This window comes from Penicillium argentinense (genome assembly GCF_028826775.1).
Source record: "Penicillium argentinense strain IBT 30761 chromosome Unknown utg000005l_segment0_segment0, whole genome shotgun sequence".
In the NCBI taxonomy this organism is placed as follows: Eukaryota; Fungi; Ascomycota; class Eurotiomycetes; order Eurotiales; family Aspergillaceae; genus Penicillium; species Penicillium argentinense.
Genome location: NW_026622664.1, coordinates 2,344,351 through 2,357,570, shown reverse-complemented (window position 1 = coordinate 2,357,570; position 13,220 = coordinate 2,344,351). Strand labels below are relative to the sequence as shown.

The following is a 13,220-nucleotide window of genomic DNA, read 5'->3' as shown; positions in this document are numbered from 1 at the left end:
TCGTTACGTGGCGTGTTCTGGCGTGCATCGGAGGTCATTCCAAGTTTAGCCCAAGATTCCCATCCCAATTTGACTTCTGAAGCGATTTATCACCCTTTCCTACACGAATATTAGAGATTTTGCTCGTGTTGTCGGGTAAAATGGAAAACTGAAGAAGACTCCTCTACGTGATACTGTAGGTCCGGACAAATCAAAACATAATGAGAACTACCTTAGGGTAGTAGATTCCGAATGAATGGATTTGCATCAATGAATCAAGATTTCATCTTCAATTCTTGTGCCAACCCTGGAATAATTGAACCGCATAAAACCTCCCAACTTTGCCCGGAATGGCGCCGTTCGCAATGCAATACCAACTTTCCTTTTCCAAGGCAAGGGCCTCTCCAGCAACACTTGTGAACCAATGCAAACATCAGAGAAATTAACATATCAATCATCCTCTTTAACAGGCTGCTTCCTCGTTCTCCGTCCAGACCCCCAGCCAGTATCCTCCAACTCCCTGATTTCTCCCAGAGCTACATGGTCGGGCTTCTTTGCCTTTCCAGTTAGTTTACCTGCATCCCGCAAGAATTCCGCTCTCATGGCTGCTGCATCTGGGTCCTCATAGTCAAGTTGTGTCATTTGCGGTTCTTGGTTTTCTTCATCTTCGTTATCGGCAGGGGCGAGCGTCTTCTCGACCATGAAGTCGAATTTCCCACCGCTGAATATCGATGATAAGTTTGGTTCAACACGGCTGTTAGTGCGAGATAGAGAATTTTCACGGGTTGGATCTCCACTCTCGACTACACTGCCGAGGCCATCGTCGTTCAGTGTATCGACGGAACTTGCACGGGACACTGTGCGTGTTGTCTCGAGCTTGCGACTAGACGAATGGGATGTTGCTCGGCCTAGCAGAGGCTTGCGTTTTCGTCGGGCAGGGTAGCTACCATCGTCGGCATTGGTTGAGCTATCCGACTGCTGACGGGTCTTGGCCGCTTGGGCTTGTTGAAGGAGCCCCTTCAAAGCAGTATCTAACGCAGATGGCCCAGCAGCTGAAACAGCTTTATCCTGATCTGGATTGTTTGCGGGAGCTTCTCCTGACTGTGGTTGGTCTGTTGTTCTGGAAGGTGACCCAGATCGTGATTCGGGGACTGTTGGTTTGGGTGGAGCTTCCGTCTCATCTTTTGCGAATCCATCGTCCATAATCGGCAAAATTCGTGATTTGTCCCTTTTGTCGGAAATGCGCTCTGCGATTCTGGTCTTGTTGGTTGACTCGGCTGATGTATTAGACTTTCCGTCTCGTTCCTGGTCACTTGAACAGTTCCGTCGGTTCTCACGTGTGAATCCATCACCAGGTTTCTCCACGCTACTGGGGTGTTGAGAGGCTTGTCTGCGAATCAGGTACGGCTCAAATGGCTTCTTGTGGCCAGATTGAATGGATATCCAAAACCAATCAGCGGATACGGCTGGGACCCCCCATTCACTTGTATGACGGAGCTTGTCACGACTTGCAGTTTGTGTGTCATTACAGATCAGAACAGACGCCTTGGGTGTTAGGTACTCCTCGTAGGTAGCACCCATCAGATTGACAAGTTTGGAGAGGTGAAGTAGATCGATCCGCGCGAAGCCAGTCGAGCATATTCGCATTCCAGGAAATCCTGATAAACTTTAGAAACAAGACGTGCATTTGACTGAGAGATTCTTACCTAGCAGAGGAAACTTGGGGAAGGGTGTGCTTGCAACGTGAGATTCTGGCGGCACCAAGGCTTTTGTATCAAGGCATCGCTCCAGCCACATATCTGTCACAACCTCGCACTCGAAAGCCAAATCATCTGTGGATGGAATTTCCGATCTAGGGGTTCGATAAGGGACTATCATGTACAATCCTTGTCCTGTTTTTGGGATGCTAGGACTGGAGAACTCGTTCATAGAATTCACACATTGAGCCCCATTGTAGCCAAGGTGGTCTCGCAAAACTCCAATCTTGTTGAAGTTAGTCACGATTAGGGATAAATGGTTGGCGAGCCCTGGTACTTACCTGTTTAGGAGAAAAGCCATGGATGAAGAAATAAGAGCCGGCAAGGAAACCATCACTTTTAGATATAGTCTCGGGCTGCTGGAGATTCTGCATTGTCTCGGAAAATGTCGACTCGCTTGCAAACGATTTCGCAGCTTGGATGACGGGTGGCTTCGGCTTTTCCAGATCATTTTCCTTCCACTGGTCATGCTTGGATCCGGTAGATTCAGTATTTGTGAAACCCATGCCAATAATGTCCCCCCATATATTTTCATTTTGGCCCACCAATTTGGTACTGGCAGTTCTGCGAAGCTTTTTCCTTGGCCGCGGATTCAGAGACCCATCATCATCACCGGTTCTCTCCTTTGCTCTTTCTTTGGTAGCTGGAAGTGACATATTCCATGCCCCTACGCCTTGCTCTGAGAGTGGCAACATGGGATGGTATTTTTCTTCGTCTAGAATCATTCCGCGTTCGATGCAATCGTGGAACCACTTCACTGTGACAACTTTGATGTTCCATTGTGTCGCAAACTTGTACTTCTCACCCTCGGCGTTACGCGCGACAAGATGGGTGACACTCTTCGTCAAGTCTTTGCGGAATTCCGCTCCATTCGCTACGGCCAAGTCATGCATCTGAGTTCGAAAGGCCACTAGGCACGATGCTGTTAGTTTTTGATCCATAATTGAATTCGAACGAAGAGCAGCTCACTGTCTGAAAAGCCAGTAATACAGATCGTGAGATCAAAGAAAGCTGGGAATTTGTACTTCTCCTCCAGTTCTCGAGTATCCGTATCCTCTCCCTGCATCCACGATTCCCGTACGGCTTCAATCCACTCGGGCTTTAGCACCAGCACGTCATTTCGTTCACGTGCGACAAACTTGTACTTTGGCGAGTCAGTCGCTCCAACTAGGAGATGAGTAACGTCCGAAGTAAGGTCTGGCTGTTCAATTGCGCCCATTTCTCTCGCAAAGTCGGCCAGTCGTGTCTGGGGTGTGGAGTTGCACGTTAGTCTGGAAGACATTCAAGAGAGGCCATCGTGTGGCGAAATACACACTCTTTGCTCTGGAGAAACTGAAGTAAAGCAAATGACTGCGCCCATGAGCGGGTGCTCCTTGTCTGTGGTCTCGATGGTTAGCATGTTGCCCACTGTGACAGCACGCTTTGAAGAAAGCAAATTTCGACTCACCCACTGTTGTCCCCGCCATCCTGCATGGCCCACAGCTCTTCACAGCCTTCTTTCCGGCGAGGATTCCAGATCGATCACCCCGGTATCTCGCGTGGTGTAAAATCACAGGTGCCAATTCGCGTTCAAGTGAGGGTCGCGACGCTCTCGCGGATAAAGTATGCATCACGTGTTGATAAGCATTTAGACCCACCGCGAATTATAATAAACCAATTCGGTTCGGAATGATATGACAACACAAGCAGTGGGAGGCTTTCCAATTGTCACGTTTGGGGGTAAAGGCTTAGATTTATCCTGTGAGTCATCCAAGAATCCATGTTCTATCATTTGCTGGAATAGGATATCCTAATTCATAAATGTGTGATTTAACACTAGGGTATGCTCTCATCAATGTACGTATAAAGTAAGCACTGTCCATAGATATTTCGGGGAAGCGTGGGGTGCCATCTTATATATTTCTTGAACGGGGCGGCGACATGCCCCTCGAAGTTCCGAGTGCGTCCACAGTGTTAACATATTCACCATTGACAGTCAACTTCCTACTGCAGCGTAGCAACATGATAGAATTCCCCGAGTTTTGTCCAACTAATAGGTCAGATTGAATCCACTATGAACCAGTTCGCAAATACACTGCACTACTCTGAAGGGTTTCATAGCCTTCCTTCGGGATCCCGATACATCAGTGGTGTATAGCCTGACACCATGGATCTATATTTATCCTAGGTGGGAACTATGCAATGTACGTGTCAACCTAGGGTAGAGCAGATTGAGGTTGACCTTAATCAACCCCTTTACTTCGAAGAGGTCAATACTGGCGACCTACATGCACAATAAATGAGACGAGAAAGAAGCAAAACTACTCCGAATTGATTCATCAATTTCCTTTCCAAGTTTTGCCGGGGGTAACTTAGGAAACTGGATTGGCTTACTAAGTCACGGGGGGAATTGGAGCGCCCGCGCTAACGGATCGGCGCGTCTCACGCGCGTCGGGAAAACCATCAATCTCAACACCGTCGAGCATTGCCCCCTCTCGCACCAAGGTTTTTTTGTTTATGCATGCTGTTCGGTCTGGGGCACGGACTAAAGAACTATTACGATCATTATCGTCTACTTGCTCCAAACGACTCACGTCATCTCCTTACTCATCGGCGGCTCGACCGCTGGTCTCCGCGGAAGGCGCGATGTTCAAGAAAGCCGTGAAGGAACACCCAGGAGGGACATCTAAACCCCAGGCTTTGCAGTCCAATCTCCTGCGCGCAAACTCGGCCAATTCCTCCAAACTCCCGCCCACTCAGCCGACTGGTGTCAAGCGAAAAATCGAGATGACCAATAGTGGGCAGTCTGCGCTGGGCTCCCTCCATAGTGGGGTCTATTTCGACGAGAATGACTTCGACGATGACCTCGATTTTGATGACTTTGATGAACCATTGCCTTTTGTCGCACCAACCACCACAAGCACGACCGTGAAGCCAGAGCCGGTCCCCTATCCCAAAATCAACGACCTGCCGACGAAACCCAGCGAGTCTGTTTCAGTGCAAGACATGCCGCAGTCAGATATCAAATACCCAGAATTGCCTCCGAACTCCCAAGAATATGCAGCCCCGCCGAGCAGCATCCCATTACCATGGTCATCTTCGCCACCGTCCCACTTTCAACCCCCTTCTAAACCGCGCACGCTTCCCTGGCTCCAGGGAGTCAAGGAAGAGGAGACTGAGGATAGAAAGAGCTTGGCCACTCCGAAGCGGTCAAAACCTGCCGACTTTTGGAACAAGAGTGCCAGCGCTATTAAGGAAGAACAGAAAGAGCTGAGACGGGAATCCAAGAAGAGTCAAAAGAGTGATACAGCTTCGAAATCTGGTTCCATTCCTCCCAAAGTTCCTACTGTCTTCCTCAGCGAGGAACAGCGCGCTGTCCTGGACGCAGTTGTTGATAAAGGGAAAAGCCTCTTTTTCACTGGCTCTGCAGGTACCGGAAAGTCTGTTCTGATGAGAGAAATCATCAAAAGTTTACGGGTCAAATACAGAAGAGAACCGGATCGTGTTGCTGTGACCGCGTCCACTGGACTTGCGGCCTGTAATATTGAGGGAGTTACTCTTCACAGTTTTGCTGGAATCGGACTGGGAAAAGAAGCCGTTCCGGAATTGGTGAAGAAGGTGAGTGTTCACCACAGACTAATAAACGACCCCCCCACCCCCAAACTAACATCTAACAGATCAAAAGGAACCAGAAAGCCAGAAACCGCTGGTTGCGAACAAAAGTCCTGGTGGTTGATGAGGTGTCAATGGTCGATGGTGACCTATTTGACAAACTTGAGGAGATAGCTCGACGTATCCGCAACAACGGGCGCCCGTTTGGAGGCATCCAACTGGTCGTTACTGGCGACTTCTTCCAATTGCCTCCAGTTCCGGAAGGCGCCAACCGCGAGACCAGGTTTGCGTTTTCTGCGGCTGCCTGGAACACCACAATCCAACATACCATTCTTTTGACGCATGTTTTCCGTCAGCGTGACCCCGATTTCGCGGCAATGTTGAATGAGATGAGGCTGGGCAAGATTAGTCCACGGACAACTGAGGCCTTCCGAAAACTCTCTCGCAAATTGGAATTTCACGATGATCTCGAAGCAACAGAGCTGTATGGAAATTTCCCTAATCACGTGAAGTTCCAGAAACTAATAATCCTTCGTTACTAGGTTTCCTACACGCGCCGAGGTCGAAAAATCTAATTCTTTGCGCATGGAGAGACTCTCGGGTGAACTGATGCCATTCAACGCAATAGATTCGGGAACTGTCACTGATCCTCAATTCCGGGAGAAGCTGCTGTCCAATTGCATGGCTCCGCCATTGATACACCTCAAGAAAGGAGCTCAAGTAATGCTCATCAAAAACATGGAAGATTCGCTCGTCAACGGGTCAATCGGGCGAGTGGTGGCGTTCATGGACGAGGGCACCTTCGATTACTATCGAGAGAACGAAGACGAATTTGGCAGTGGTGCGGGCAAAATTGACCCCGACGATGATGCGGCCATGCGGGCCAAGAAAAAACTGAAACCCATGGCCCACAACGAAGGAGGCATTGCCATTACACGGAAGTGGCCGCTTGTGAGATTTGCACTGCCTGACGGCACAGAGAGACATCTACTTTGCCAACCGGAGACCTGGAAAATTGAGCTTCCCAATGGTGAGGTTCAAGCCCAGCGCTCACAAGTGCCGCTGATTCTTGCTTGGGCTCTGTCCATCCACAAGGCTCAAGGCCAGACCCTGCAGCGAGTGAAAGTTGATCTCGGCCGCGTTTTCGAGAAAGGCCAGGCATATGTGGCTCTCAGTCGAGCAACAACTCAGGCTGGCTTGCAGGTTCTTCGGTTTGATCCGCGCAAGGTCATGGTACACCCGAAGGTGGTAGATTTCTACAACCAACTGGTGTCCATAAACCAGATCAACAAGCCCAAAGACCCCGGCGATGATGACGATTTCGAGGGAGACTCTGCCTTGGATTTTCTTTAGGTAAACATGAAAATGGGATCCTATTACTTGATTTGTTGGAGTTTGAAGAGTATACCCCTTGTATTTGCTTAAAACGATGGTCACTCATCAATTTCCTTTAATACACTTCCTACCCAAAGAACACTAGTATAATTACCGCGAATGGCCAATCAGATCTGAAGGGTTCTAAATTCTCCGAGTCGCGGAGACGCGCACTCAACAGTAGGAAATGGCCCGGGGCTTACCAGGGTCAAATAGCTCCCCACACTCTTTATCGACACGTGACTTCGTTTCACGGTGCTCGAGCACCCCTCGCCCGCGACTTACCTTCAGCTCTCCAATCTTCCCTACTCGCAACCGCCTCCCCCTCTCACTCTCGCCCAGTCACTGCAACTGCCCAGTGGAAATCAGTGACCATGGCCGCGCAGTTCATTGGCTACAATGTACTGGTGAGCTTGCACACGCCCCCGGGCGCCAAGCTCCAAGGCCAGGTTGCTAATGTGGTCGGTCATAGTCTGATGCTTCGAAATGGTGAGTCAAGCAAGCTCACATGTTCATGACCTGACATGTTCCTGATTAAACCTCCTTCAGTGACTCTTTTATGGACCGGCCAACGCGTTCCCGAGTATGCTATTGATGCAAGCGCTATAACCGATCTGTCTCTGGAATCGAATGACACCGTCTCTCCCCAACCTCCACACGCACAAGAAAATCGCCCTGGAGCTGCACCTGTCTCATCTCAGCCGCCTGCTCAACAGCCGTTTGTGGATCCTGCCATCGTGAGCTACGCTAAGCCCGCCATCCCACAATCTCAAACCCAGCAAGCTGCCAAAGAAGCACCGGCAACCGTCGCAGCATCGCTTTCCAAGCCATTTTCTGATTATGCACTCAACGTGGGTAGTGGTGGCTTCCAGCGCCCCTCCCAATCAGAAGAAGCTCACGTCGCACAAAGCATGATTTCCACCAAGCAGACGCCAAGGCGCAAAGATCGCAGCAACAATGACGGACCTACGAGAAAACACGGCGCCGCGGCAAGTACCAACCCGAAGAGCAAAGGCTGGCGGCAAACAGCATTTGTCGAACCGGCCGTTCCGGCCACCCAAGAATCACCTGAAGCCAATATCTCTCAACCTGGTGCGAAGATTCGGAAGAAGAAGCCCGCGCGTCGTTCTTATGCCGAAAACGCCAGTGGATGGGCTACGGAGGACGCCACCGATATTCAAGATCTGCCCGAATTTGATTTTCAAAGCAACCTGTCGAAATTTGACAAGCGGAGTGTTTTCGAGCAGATTCGAAACGATGACACAACCGCCGACGAGGCCCGGCTGGTCAGTTTCAACCGGAAAGCAAAGCCAGGAACCAACGGCGGCAAGAATCTTCACTGGACGGAAAATGTTCTCGATAGTCCCGAGAACAGCGACACCGGAGATTATGTTGAGCCTATCAACGATACTAGACATGGCAGTGAAAACATCACTGGACGCGAGTCATCACGACCTTCCGGTCGCGGGCAATCATCTCGCAAGAGCAGCGCGATTCTGGCACAGCCCATGGTGCCACAGATCAGCACTCTTAGCCAAGGTCAGCTAAGTCACTCCCGCACTTCCAGCCCTCGGCCAGGCCGGTCATCTGTGTCGCCAATGGTTGGCAGCACGTCTGGAGCCTCGCTACGACTCACTACAACCAACCGAAGCTGCCCGACCGTGAGCCCACTGCAGACGCTCGAAGTTGAGCAAATTGCCGTGGCTGAGTTTGGCCTGACCGAGAATATCATTACAGAGAATGCTGGCCGAGGCATTGCCGAAGCAGCAGTTGCCCTTCTAGCCAGTGATGTCGCAGCGCCCACCATCTTGATACTCACAGGCAATCACCGCACTGGGGCCAGGGCTATCTCGGGAGCTCGTCATTTGCGCAATCGTGGCCACCGTGTAACTGTGTGTGTGCTCGGACTGGAACACGAGGCGGAGCTACTGGAGAACTGCCGCAAACAACTTGAGATATTTCGGAAAATTGGGGGACGAGTCTCTAAATGGGAGGATCTTTCCACTCGACTTGCTTCATCTGAGTTATCCCCGGATCTAGTGATCGATGCTCTGTTCGGGATGCACCTGGCCTTTGATGATCTTCGAACTGACGACCAAGCCGTGGCTTTTGAAATGATATCCTGGGTGAACCGAAGCAACGTGGATGTACTGTCAGTTGACATCCCCTCCGGCATGTCTGCCTCTAATGGTAAGTACTTTCTAGCACTCAAGGCCGCGTCACGTGGTTCTTTCTATTTTCCTCTCTCCATGCCTTGGGATTAACCAACGAAACAAGCAGGAGAAGTGACAATGGTTGAAGGCAATCGGCTGTGCATCTCTGCATCGTCATTGGTGTGTCTCGGCGCGCCCAAGACTGGTGTTCTCAATGCCCTGGCTTCCGGTAGCACTCTCGGCTGGAATCTTCTTACCGTTGCCGACATTGGCATCCCGCAGATCGTATGGCGCAAGTACGGCACCCGACGTCGACACGGAATCGACTTTGGCAATCGCTGGGTGGTTCCACTGCAGTACCACCCCTCGACTCAGTAAATCTGACTGTCAATTTGCCATGTATCATTATGAAATCGTCCATCACCGGCGCTTTTACGAGGTCAGGAAAACATAAGGCACAGGTTTCGTGCTATCGGCGTTTCTACCCCTACAACCCTTTTTTGAATGCTGGAGAATATCTCTGCACATGTATCTTTAGCGAGGGATCTACACTTTTAGTTCCAGTTTTCTGCTCCTGCCCAGCGCTTCGACCCATGTAGATTGTAGTATAGCGGTGCCTGCGTCTATGATCTCGGCTTTATTGCGAGTATTCAAGGGCTTTGAATACCCTACGTAGTAGCATACCCCCATATTACTAGTATGGTGCACTATTTGTAGTGGAACTCACTTCTAAAAAGTGAAAATACAAAGACGTGAGTTACCTGTCCATGTGTATCTTTAACCGAGGTGTGGATTTCGTTGTTCAGCTGGAACCGAGAGCTAACTAACTAACTAGTTAACTAACGTAATCGGTAAGCGAGCCGCGCATGTAAGCCAGTCGCGCACCTTAAGCAACCTATTAATTTTAAATGCATTTATTTCAACAAAAACGCTATTAATCTAATTCAGCTAACTTGCTGCTCTATCTGGGCATGTCTCCCTTCTATGTCCCGGGCGCCTACATATTCCACATCCTCGCTGGGCCCGCGTAGGTGGCTGTAAACCCTCCGAAGGCCTTCCATCCCCGGTGGGGGGAGCGGGTTCAATTGCTTGCTGCGACTGCATTGTTAATGCAGAGGCCTCGAAAACTGAGAGGCCCTCAGTGGAAGGCATCTGCCTGCGAGATCTAGTGCGTTTTTGTTTCTTCTTCTCGTTTTCCGCCCGTAATCCTTTGACTTCCTCCGCTAGTAAAGTAGCGCTCTGCATCGAAAGTTGGCAGCCTTTAATAAGCTGGTTTAACGCTCGATCTGATGGGCTTGGTGGACTTCGAGACCCCGTACGAAGTAAAGCTTTGTGCTGAAGCTTGCCGACGTACTTGTTTATCGGTAAAAGGGGTTTTTGGTGTAAAATTCTGGCTTGATTCGCTACCCCGGCTCGCCGGGGGTGTCGGGGTTCGAAGGCAAATATTGAGCTTTAAGAGTACCCGATCGGGGGAAAAAGGCACTAAACCAGCGGCTGCGAAGCTATTTTTGACCGTCTCTGATTTAAATGCCTCGATTCGAATGAGGGGATATGCCTCGAGGAAATCAAGTTTGTCGATATGGTTGATCCCGAGACGCATCTTCATTTCAACCATCCGAGTGTACGAGCGCTTTAACACCGCAAAACAACCGATATCGAGCGGCTGTAAAAGGTGCGACGAGTGTGCGGGCATACATATTGGAATGATATTATTGTGCTCACAAATTTGATCGAATTTTGGGGTCAAATGGCTTCCGTGACCGTCGAGGATCAAAGTCGATACCGGCCCTTCACTCGCGAAGAAGTCGACGGAATAAAGAGTTTTTCAAGCCAACGAAGGCCGATCTCATCGGACGTCCAGCCGTTCGGGCTAACTTCGAATTTCCAATCATCCGGAAGGTTATCGAACCCAGATTCAATAAAAACCTTGCCTTTAATAATCACGCACGTAGGCAAAGCGGAAAGTAAGCCTTACAAACAAGGTATCAGTTTGAAATGAGCTAACCCGAACAGGCTAGCTCTTCCTGCGTCATTCTCGTGGCCGTTTGAGTTCAGAGTGAAGACCGAGTCTCTCCAAAGCTCGAGCTTCGTGCACCATGGGCAAAGGTAAGTAATCATCCAAAAGACCGAGAGGGTATATATACTAATATGCTGACTGGTACTTAGGAACGGACAAGCTTTATGTATGCGACTACCCTTCTCCCTTCTTCGTTTCATTACTGGCCGCTGTCGCATCTTCGAACTTCCGCTGACAATCGCACCGATTTAGATCACACATTCCGAGTGGGCGTCGGAAGATGCCTTCTCAGCCAGTGCGGGCGCGGGCGTCGCTAAGGCTAAAGGGGGAGGTGGTCATGCGCCCTTCAAACGCCTCCCCTTCAACTTCTGCTCCCTTTCCCTACAACCTTTTGCGCACCCGGTCTGTACGCCAACAGGCACTATTTTCGACCTCACCAACATTCTTCCTTGGATCAAGAAGCATGGGACGAACCCAGTGGACGGGTCACCTCTGAAAAGCTCAGACCTGATCAAGCTCACTATCGCGAAGAATGATGACAACGAGTATGTCGACCCGGTGACATATAAGATTTTGACAAACAACACCCACATCGTCGCACTGCGAAACACTGGAAATGTATTTGCCTGGGATACCGTGGAGCGATTGAACATTAAGGGGAAACTTTGGCGTGACCTGGTTACGGATGCCGAGTTCAGTCGCAAGGATATCATAACGTTGCAAGACCCGCAAAACATCGAGTCGCGCAACCTCAGCTCCTTCAACTATCTCAAGGATGGCGAGACGGCTATCATGGAAGAGCAGCAGGCTTCGGGAAGTGTCAATGCCGACGCGCTCGGTAGTTCGGCCAAAATCCTGAAGGCGAAGGAGGCCGTGGCCAAGGCGCGGACCGAGCGAGCACAGAAACAAAGTGGCTCTGCGGCTTCAAAGGCACTTTCCAAAAGTGGCTCTGCAGGCACGAATGCCTCGAAAGCAGGGGTATCCCAGCCAGGAAAGCCCACGCCGTACAACGCCGCGCGATTCACGACCGGCAAGGCTGCTGCATCTTTCACCAGTACCGGATTGACCCCTCACACCTCAGCTGAGCTGGCACTCCTATCAGAAGAAGAGTACATGTTGAAACGTGGCCGGGTCAAGGGCAAGGGTTACGCTCGCCTTGACACGACCGCTGGGCACCTGAATGTGGAACTCTATGCTGAATATGCTCCCAAAGCTGTGTGGAACTTCATTCAGCTTGCCAAGAAGGGGTACTATAAAGATGTCACTTTCCACCGCAATATCAAGGGTTTCATGATTCAAGGTGGTGACCCTAGCGGCACTGGACGGGGTGGAGAGAGTGTCTGGGGCAAGTACTTTGCGGACGAGTTTGAGGGACCCTTGAAGCATGATGGTCGAGGCACATTGAGTATGGCCAACAAGGGCAAGAATACCAACAGCAGTCAATTGTGAGTTTGCTCCACGGCGCATATGGATCCTGGTCTCCGGTACAATCCGCAATATTTGCTAACACTCGCTCAGCTTCTTTGCTTACCGAGCTCTACCGCATCTCGATCACAAACACACCGTCTTTGGCCGTCTTATTGACGACCCCAGCCCTTCGTCGACGACACTCAACTCGCTTGAACTCCATCCGGTGGAGACCTCTACCAACCGGCCCACTCCCGAGGTCCGCATCAAAGACATAACTGTTTTTGTGGACCCCTTCGAAGATTTCCTTCAGCAGAAACACGCAGAGGGCCAACAAGGGACAGCTGGCGAGAAGGCCGAGGAGGAAGCCGAGAATTCTCGTCGTGCGGACGACGACCAAGTCACCTGGACCGGCAAGCGTGTGCGTGGCCCTGGCGCGGGCGCCAGTGAAGGCGGCTCGACGGGCGTTGGTAAGTATCTCCAGGCTTCGACGGCCGGTCGCGACGGCGAGGAGGACGAGATTGTGGAGTTTGTAGACGACGAGCCTGAGCCTGCGCCCAAGAAGGCGAAAAGGACAGGGGGCTTCGGAGACTTTAGTTCGTGGTAACTAATGGCTCTTCATTTCCTCCGGGTTCCCACTTGGCGGGCTTTCTTGTCCATCTTCTCTTCTTTGATTATGATCATGAGAATTATTTGGCGCTATTAGGTGGAGTTCAGGGGGGCATTTGGATCACCGGGACAAAATATGAGCTATGCACTACCTATGCCGGATTGGGGTATCGTGAGATCTGGGGACAGCCTCAGGTCGGAGATCTCCCACACGGTCAATGAAACAAATTATTCAAATATTTCGATGCCGCGGGGGCATACATAGGTTCTTCCTAGTGCATCTGGGACACGGTAACAAATTTCTTAAAGACGATTGGGGCGTGTTCTCATCTT

At 50.6% G+C, this 13,220-nt stretch overlaps 4 protein-coding genes across 4 annotated transcripts; 3 read left to right on the top strand and 1 right to left on the bottom strand.

Annotated features, from left to right (window-relative positions):
* Positions 1 to 429: 429 nt before the first annotated feature.
* Positions 430 to 3,135, bottom strand: N7532_005674 (uncharacterized protein; the record flags this gene model as incomplete). Its single annotated transcript, XM_056618168.1, has 5 exons — positions 430 to 1,637; positions 1,686 to 1,962; positions 2,018 to 2,646; positions 2,706 to 2,982; positions 3,052 to 3,135. 5 exons carry the CDS (start codon positions 3,133 to 3,135, stop codon positions 430 to 432), a joined length of 2,475 nt encoding a protein of 824 aa, XP_056474327.1.
* Positions 3,136 to 4,361: 1,226 nt separating this feature from the next.
* N7532_005673 (DEAD/DEAH box helicase) lies at positions 4,362 to 6,680 on the top strand (the record flags this gene model as incomplete). The annotated part of the gene is made up of 3 exons (XM_056618167.1): positions 4,362 to 5,333; positions 5,393 to 5,811; positions 5,870 to 6,680. The coding sequence occupies 3 exons, from the start codon at positions 4,362 to 4,364 to the stop codon at positions 6,678 to 6,680; spliced, it is 2,202 nt and encodes a 733-aa protein (XP_056474326.1).
* Positions 6,681 to 7,075: 395 nt separating this feature from the next.
* Positions 7,076 to 9,232, top strand: N7532_005672 (mRNA decapping enhancer EDC3; the record flags this gene model as incomplete). Its single annotated transcript, XM_056618166.1, has 3 exons — positions 7,076 to 7,190; positions 7,251 to 8,891; positions 8,979 to 9,232. The coding sequence occupies 3 exons, from the start codon at positions 7,076 to 7,078 to the stop codon at positions 9,230 to 9,232; spliced, it is 2,010 nt and encodes a 669-aa protein (XP_056474325.1).
* A 1,718-nt stretch (positions 9,233 to 10,950) lies between these two features.
* On the top strand, positions 10,951 to 12,885 carry N7532_005671 (PPIL2 family peptidylprolyl isomerase; the record flags this gene model as incomplete). Its single annotated transcript, XM_056618165.1, has 4 exons — positions 10,951 to 10,960; positions 11,021 to 11,037; positions 11,124 to 12,316; positions 12,390 to 12,885. The coding sequence occupies 4 exons, from the start codon at positions 10,951 to 10,953 to the stop codon at positions 12,883 to 12,885; spliced, it is 1,716 nt and encodes a 571-aa protein (XP_056474324.1).
* Between the last annotated feature and the right edge of the window lie 335 nt (positions 12,886 to 13,220).